This window comes from Cyprinodon variegatus, unplaced genomic scaffold (assembly GCF_000732505.1).
Source record: "Cyprinodon variegatus isolate N-32 unplaced genomic scaffold, C_variegatus-1.0 Scaffold655, whole genome shotgun sequence".
Taxonomy (NCBI): Eukaryota; Metazoa; Chordata; class Actinopteri; order Cyprinodontiformes; family Cyprinodontidae; genus Cyprinodon; species Cyprinodon variegatus.
Window position 1 is genome coordinate 41,000 of NW_015151108.1, and position 8,708 is coordinate 49,707.

The following is an 8,708-nucleotide window of genomic DNA, read 5'->3' on the forward strand; positions in this document are numbered from 1 at the left end:
AAAGTACTCCAGAGTGTTGTTCAGCATGGGGGTGAGTAGAAAATGAAGGCTAATCATGTTTTGGGTGTACTATTCCTTTAATATTGATCTGTATTAGAAAAATAAAAATTACAACTTCTGTATGATGTGCTATGGGAAAGTTATGCTATTGCCAACTTAATAGTTTTTCAATAATGTTGTATTTACTTTTTTAATCCATTGAACTCTATTTTATTTTTATCATGTTAGTCTCTTTTTCTGATTATGCCTGGTAATTGGATTTTCCCACTGTACCTCAGCTTCTCAGTCATTTTGTCCATACTCACTTCAGTAATCACTCCCCAGATGAAAGACTTTCATTCGATACTTTTGTTTTTAAACCATGGTATTATTAGCCATTTTTGTATTTTTTGTTTTGTAGCTTATTTCAGTATAAATAATAAAGTAACTGATAATTACAAGGTTTAATACTTCATCAAACATGGCTTATATAAAGGAAGTTTAGGCAACTGGACCTTCTGGACTGTATACCTGCGCTTTAATGTTATGTTTTTAACAAGACAAAGAAGAAGATGTCGCATTTGGAGTCTGAAGCTTGAACTGGTGGTCGGAGCAGTGCAGACGTCTTTGACAGGAGGCAGTTGACAGAGAAGATTGATAGCGGTTGGCATAAACTGGTTTGTGACTGGGTCAGAATGGCCAATCAGAAAGTAGAGGAAGATGGGGAATTGGATTCTGGCGACTGGACACCCGAGGCTAACAGGAGAAGAGAAACGGGGGGAAATAGGAGATGTTGAGTCAGGGAAGTAAACGTAGTTGGGGAGAGAACAGTTCTGATGAAGGCAGTGGGTTTGTGCGGAAAAGAGCTGCGAGAGAAGAATGTAAAATCATCGTCAAATTTAGTAAAGAAGATGAGCATGTGAGTTTAAGCCTGAAAGCAGTATCCAGGGACCTGAAAAAGAAGCTAGGAGATGTGGAAATGGCAAAGATTTTGAGAGATGGAAGCCTGTTGATAACATGCAAAAAAAAGGAACAGAAAAGCAAAGCTTGACAAGTTAAAAATGTGTGTAAGAAAATAATTATTGAGAAAAAGACTGTGGGTGAGAGTAGAATGAGGTGGGTAGAATTAAAAGACTATGAGAACAATAAACGGTAAAAGGGTTGAGTGTTTGTCAGTTCTTCTGGAGTTTCAGAAGACTTCACTTCCAGAAAAAGTGAAGATATGATGCATGAGCTTTCTTGCTAGGCCCTACATTCCTCCACCGCTACATTGTTACAAATGCCAGAGGTATGGGCATATAGCAGTAGTTTGCAAAGGGAAGCAGAGATGTCCTAAATGCGGAGGTGAGCATAGAGTGGAAGAATGTAAGGAAAATTCCCAGGATAAATGTTGTAATTGTGGCGGCCAACACAGGGTTACACATGGTGGTTGTGAAGTCAGGAAGAGGGCTGTAGAAATACAGCATGCTAAAACAGTTAACAACATAATTTATGCAGAAGCAGTGAAGAAAGTGCAAGGACACAGAGTAAGGGTGGATACTGACAACGTTATCCAGGCGTCGAGACTAGAACCAGGTCAAACAGGTAAAATAAATACAGAGCTGTCAGTGGAGAAGATTATTTTGTTTGTGGCATATGTGATCAACTGTACTGATCAAGTTAAACACAAAACCGAGAAATTTTAAATAACAGCTAAGGGAGCTGAGAAGTTTTGGGGCATAAAAGATGTATCTTGGGAAAATATCAAAACAAGACTTGAAGCAGATGGAAACACTGGAGGCCCAGGTGAAAAGGCAAACTGATTATTGTACTGTGGAATGCAAGAAGCATAATAGCAAGTGGTCAGGAGTTTAAGGGATTTCTTGAAGATTTGAAAAAATAAACCAGAAATCCATGTGTTCAAGAAACATGGCTTAAACCAGAAGGATATGATAGCATCCGTAGAGTTAGAGGGGAGGGTAATGGAGGAGGATGTATAATATTTATAAAACAAGGAATGCAATGTAGAGTTTTAGGGAAAGGAAAAGAGTTGGAATATATAATAATTGAAGTCTGGACTAAAGAAGGAAATATCAGAGGTGTTAACTTTTACAATCCATGTAATAAATTATCATTAGAGTGGCTGGAGGAACTGGTGATACAGTTAGTAGGGAAGGTGATTTGTTGTGGGGACTTTAATGCCCATAGTACATTATGGGATTACTATAATGACGCTAATGGGATGGTGGTTGAGGAAGTAATGGAGATGACTAATTTTATTTAAATGATTGAAGGGGAACAAGATTTAATATGAGAGCTGGTACAGAAGCAGCCCCATATTAGTATCAGATTCATTAGCAGGAATTTCTACATTGGAATTAGTCAGAGGAACAACAGTAGGAAGTGACCATTATCCTATAGTAACAGTAGTAAAGAATACTGGAGTAGTAAAGTAACAGTAGTAAAGAATACTGGAGGAAATTGTGTTGCTCAGTAGGAAGGGAGACAGACATTGGTAAAATATGGGGGATGATAAAAAGAAGGAACAGAATAAAAAGAGAGTAAGGATACCCAGTCTTAAATGATGGACAAACTATAGCAGTGAGAGATGAGGAGAAAGCAGAGATGTTGGCTAAAACTTTTAAAACAATTCACAGCTTAAATATAAAGAAGGGAAATAAGGGAGGGAAGAAAACAGTAATGGAGAATGAGGAGTTACCGTCAGGCTTTGAGATGATGTGCGGGAGCTTTTAAAACCACTCCAGCACTACAAGTGGAAATGGGCGAAATGCTTCTTGAGTTAAGAAGAAATTAGTCATCTCTGAATTACTGGGCTAATTTACTGGGTTATAGTGAAGATCATCCGGCACAAAGCACTTCAAAATCTTGTTGGCAAATGGAGAAGAGGGAGAGTAAAAGCTTTGGGTGGACAGTTAAACAAAAAGCAATAAAGTTTGAATTAAATGATTTAACGTTCAGTCCAACAGTACCACTGCAGTACCACCTTAGATTCTACCTGAAGCGAAAGCAGATCTGACACTATTAGAAAAGAAAAACAAGGATAGGGGGTGTATTTTGAATTCACTTATAATACAGGCATATATTAATAGTTACTACAGTTTCATCCAGATATATACAGATGCATCAAAGAGTTTAGTTAACAAGATAGGAGTATCTTTTATTGTCCCAGAGTTTCATATTATAATAGGAAAGAGAACCAGTGATAATATCTTAGTATACACAGCAGAAATGCAAGCAATTCTGTTTGCAGTACAATGGGTAGAGGAAATAAGACCACTGAGAGTGGTTATTTGTTCAGATTCATCGTCACCACTTATCAGTTTACAGAGAAATCACTCAGATAGCAGAGCAGATATTTTATTTGAAATCCAGCAATAATTATACAGATTTCAAATGATAGGCATAACAATCATATTTTTTATGGGTACCAGCACACAGGGGAGTTAAAGGAAATGAAATGGCTGATAAGGCTGCAAAGGAGGCTACAACAAGAGATGCATTTGATCTGTTAGTTAAAATTAGTAAGATTGAGACAAAGAGCATGATTAAACAGAGACTGAAGAAAAGGTGGCAAAAGCAATGGGAAGAAGACAGGAAAGGACGGTGGTTTTATATGATTCAGAGGAGAGTGCGAGAACTGAGATGTGCAGGAAGGAACAGAAGAGAAGAAACAATTATATCAAGACTTAGATTTGGGCATACAGGATTAAACAATACTTTATTCAAAATAGGTAAAAATAACACTGGCATGTGTGAATATTGTGAGCAACAAGAAACAATTGAACATGTTATGGTACACTGTAAGAATTATGAAAGAAAAAGGAGGGAATTGGTTGAAAACCTTAAAAAAGAGATAATACACTTTAATTCAATAGAAATCCTTAGAAAGAACTTAAAAGTGTTATGTAATTGTTTTTCATTATCTTAGATTAATCAATGTAATTGAGAGGATTTGAATCATATTATGGTTTTGTTGGTTTTTGTTTTTTTCTTTCTAAGTAGGTAGTAGCCATTCAGATCCACAGTCCATACCAGTTGGTGGCGGTAATGCGCCATTAAGGTAGCGTGACAACCGCCAATAAAGAAGAAGAAGTCGCTTTAGCTGTTGCTAAATTAAACTGCTAACGTTGCTAACAGGTGGACGCTGGCAGGAGTAAGTATGAAATGTGTGCTGAAATTTCATATTTAACTTAACAAAACTAAGTGTAATCATGAAAAAAGGGAATTCCTTTTTTTGTTTCGAGTATATACACGACGATATAATTTGGAAGTAAAAATAAATATCATGTTTAACTTGTAAACGTTGCCAAATTTAAAGATTTTATATCTTAGGAAGGTGACAGGTTGATACAGGTCTTTACATGAAGGTTTCGTTAATTTAACTCTGGTTTTGCATTCTGCGGTGTATTGTGAGGTTGGAAACACGGGGATGTTAGACAGGGTGAACTATTCTCTGTCATTTAACTGAGTGTATATGCTGTTTTTTTGCCAATGCCGCTAGTAGCCTATAGCAGTGGATTCACGCCATGTTAAGAAATTAATAAACCGATTTTGTGTTTTTGGGCTGCGTCTTCCAAGGAAAATAAGGAGACTGGAAGAGTTTTGTCTGTGTATTCAAACAGCTCCAGAACTTCGGTAGATTTTACCGCCGTAGGCTGTCGCCTAGCAACCGTGACAGTAACACACAAAGCAGGAAAAGAGTGAATACTGAACTTTTCAAAACTATTTACTTCTTTTATGTTTTCTTTTTTTTTTATTGTGAAGTGAACAAAGACTACACTCATGTGAATGCAGAGTGGAAAGAAGGTGACAGCCACCCGGGAGCATGAACAAATGAAAGCAAATGTAATGATATAAACCTTAACCAGTTAAATAACATGCTGCTGTCATTTTCCACATTTCAGGTGTTGCTGCTATTTTCAAATATCCATTACTTTAATTAATGTCCATAGCTGTAAATTGGTTATTATTCTCCAGGTGCACTGTTTTTATATTGTTAAAACACTTTACAGTACAGTGATGTATTGTTTATCTTTTTACTCTTCATTATTATGTTATTCTTATACATTTTTCTAAAGTCCATATTTGTGTGACTATTTTTTCTATAATCTTTTTGCTGCTGTAAACATCAGAATTTCCCCATTGTGGGACAATAAAGGAATTTTCTATTGTATTCTATAAAGGGGTAAGAAAGATGTATGTCAATCTAAACAATGTATTTATAAAAATCTGCAAAAACTAGTATATTCAACAACAAAAAATACTTTAAGGAAATTGTGCAAAATAGCAATAAAAAAAATAAAAATATCAGATTTATAGTCCACACACTGCAGATATATTAGAATCTGTCCTTAAATATCAGCCAAACCCATTTGCACAGAAAAAGATAAAAACCTTTTAGATATGTCAAACATTACCCGCAGCATATCTGACTCAATAACCATTTAAAACAACAATTTTCTTAAATTTTAGATGGAACTATTCTATTGAAATGTACTTCCAGGATCCACTTCCAGGATCCACCACTGTTCGGCGCCAAGTACTTTTTTTCCTCTTCTCACAGAGCAGCCCACACACTTTGTTTTACAATGAATCCTGGGATAGCCAAGGATAGATGGAATACACCGGACCCATCCTTCATCTAGAGCTAAAATAAGGAGGCATTTATAGGCCACATAATGTCTTGGAATCCAACTAGACTTTGGCGTCGTGCTATGACGTAATCGGCCTTCGAATCTTGCCTTTAGAGGACGCCTCCAATAAATGTGAGTGCAGCCCATCTTTGTTAGCAGATCAGTCAGTACTGGTTACCATATTAGTGTCAAAATAATAAAATGGTTAAAAACTCGTTTTTTAACTGATTCAAATCACCAAAAGAAAGCCTTTGGAGGCATTTGTCTTAAATTTGTTAGTTGGCTATAATATCTATTAGTATAAGACCAATAAAATAACTGATTTTGAAATAGTCGTCAACTAATGTATAATCGATTAATTTTTAACTAGAGCATAGAGACTTTAAAACATATCTTTAGCTGACAGAGCAACTCAGAGCAGCAATCATACAAAATATTTTTTTTTTTTAAGACAAAAAAAAAAAATTTTTTGTCTGTCAATATGCTCTATCTTCCCAGCAAACTTTTCCTTCAGTGTAACTTGTTATTTAAATGCTTTGAACAGAATTATTTTAGCTGAGTTATGTTTTACACTCTTTGTGAAGATTTTAATAACTGTAACATGGACCACTGTCATCCTGCAGTTTTCACTTTGATATTTAGCCACATCATAAGTGCATCAAAATATGTCCTTTATTAGTTGATATTAAAAAAAGGCTGAATTAAAACTGAGGTTTTTATTGCTTCGATTATTTTATTAATATTTTTTCTTTTTTTCTGTTTAAGAGAATCTCAACATGGCCACACCAGTGTCTGTGCTACGCCTACCAAAAGGTCCTGACCCAAACAGTCGTGGGTTTGACCCGAGTTCTCCTCGTTTCATCGCTCTCTGCCGCACATCCATTCCTACTTCGGCCGGAGCAGATACCGAGCAGCTGCTGGAGGAACAACATGCACGCTCTGTGCTTAGAGAGCGTTTCCTGCGCTGTCTGCTTGCCATGAGTAACAAGAAAGTTCACTTTCGCATGCACGAGAAGGTAAACGTTGAGGCCACATTTGGGGCGTCGGACATTGACGTGCTGAACTTTCAAGTGTCTGATCTGCACACTCCCATCGGGGTACAGAAAGAGGCCCTCATCAGATGTCATGATGTAATTTCATTAACATTTGAAGTATGACACTGGGTCTAATTCCAATCAGAAGCACTTTACTGTCTCTGGTTTGATTCTGTGAAAACTCCTTCAAAGTGTTTTTTTTTGTCTGTTTTTGTTTTTTCTCTCTACCGAGGTTGGTATTGATGCCATATGTTTCTGTTAAAACTCTGAGTCTGATTAAAACATTGTGACCTACAGATTCACATCTTTCATTTACAAACGGTTTGTTTCACCACAAGAGGGAGCCATTTATTTTTCATTGATGGCCTGGGTAGTAGATTAGTATAAAGATTAGTATAAATGTCTTTATATTGTGACAACTGTTATATTTGTGCTGACAGACAGTTTTGTCAGATTAACTGACATTTTGATTGGAAACCAGGCTGGAAGTAGTCATTGTTTAGGGTGTTGCTTAATGAAAAAATGATTAAATTGGTGGCATAACAGCTTGTTTTTTGCAGTACAATTGTGTCTCAGACCTTTTTTCTTGACCTATGAACTTATATCGCATTATTCCACGTATTGCCTGGATGGCAACACTGCACTCTTCTTTTGAGAAGCTACAAGATATTGCTTTTTTCATTAAATAGTACATGTATTGCAGCTGTATTAATATTCATATGTTAGAGCACAAATTTCAGGTTCTTACAATTTCTACCTTTATAGTTGTTTTCTCCAATTTTTGTAGCTTGAAAATAAAATTGTCGATCACTGATGCTTTTCAATACTTTTTATTTGAAAAACAAAAAAAAAAGGCTTCTTCAACATCCACTGTATTGCAGATGCTTTTATTGCTTGCTTATGTTTCAGTTTAACAAGGGATTTTTTTTTATTTTTTTTTTACCAGGATCAGCTTCTTTAAATACATCCATTCTTAATCAAATTTGGACACACCTAATCTTTTTGAGCTTTGTATCAACAGGCTGTTACAATTACTATATTTTTCATGTGAATAAGTTATTTACTAAATTCATGTATGGATTGCAAAGCATTAAAAGTTTCAATTTAATGTTCCCTCCAAAAGATTTTATTATCCTTGTAGTCAACCTATGCTGCATTTCAAAAAGTGCAAACTTTTAATTATAACCTCAACAAAACACAAACATCAAGTCAGAATACTTAAACACACACAGTCCGTTCCTATTGGATTTAGGAAGGAAGCAACACTAGGTGATACTAATTAGGTGAATATCAGAAGACTTGGCCACATCTGTTTTGAATATGATGCTAAGGGGCAGTTTTGAATTCCACTGCAGTATAGACCTTAGCGAAGCAGTTATGGCTGTCTGCAAGTGTGGGAAATGTTATTAGGTAATCCGTAAACTATTTTTGAAGTCTGTCATTCTAGTGTGAACAATAATTATGATGGTTGCCAAACCTCCCAGGGATGGATGTGCCAGCAAGGTCAAACCATGCAATACTCTAAGAACTTGTAAGCAGTAAAGAGCTACACCTCAGCGTGTTAGCTCTTAAAGTTTTATGGCTCGATAACTGGTTGAAGACAGGAAAGCCCATTTTCTCTTGAGAATGTTGAAATAGCCAAAAAGCAAAGTTGAGAGACTGGCAAAAGGCAAATGCAAGCACAGTAGTGGAGGGATAATGATCTGGACTTGTTCAGCAGCAAAAGGGTCTTTTTTTTTTTTTTTTTTCTCTACAAACAGCTTGTCAACCATGAACTACTGTATACAGAAGCTTTCCAGAGACATAATTACAAGTGAACTTTATTTGAACTTTGCAATTCGGAATTGCAGAATATCAGAAAAGAAAACAGGAAAGTACAGAGCAGTGTAGAGGCGTGCACAGACATTTTGCGGGCAGGTGCTCAGGAGGGGGGGAGTGCACTTTTTAGTGCACGTGGAACACTTAATTATTAAAAAAAAAATACGCACGCATGTTGAATGAATTTTGACTTTTATTTGTAACATTCTCTTAATGTGATTTTCAATGGAAAAAAGTCACACCA

At 36.1% G+C, this 8,708-nt stretch overlaps 1 protein-coding gene across 1 annotated transcript; it reads left to right on the forward strand.

Annotated features, from left to right (window-relative positions):
• Positions 1–4,063: 4,063 nt before the first annotated feature.
• Positions 4,064–7,624, forward strand: gemin7 (gem nuclear organelle associated protein 7). The gene is made up of 2 exons (XM_015393732.1): positions 4,064–4,132; positions 6,378–7,624. The coding sequence occupies exon 2, from the start codon at positions 6,389–6,391 to the stop codon at positions 6,767–6,769; it is 381 nt and encodes a 126-aa protein (XP_015249218.1). The 5' UTR covers positions 4,064–4,132; positions 6,378–6,388; the 3' UTR covers positions 6,770–7,624.
• Positions 7,625–8,708: the final 1,084 nt, after the last annotated feature.

Coding starts and splice junctions, on each gene's coding strand:
- gemin7 (XM_015393732.1), top strand. CDS start 6,389: ATGGCCACACCAGTGTCTGTGCTACGCCTACCAAAAGGTCCTGACCCA.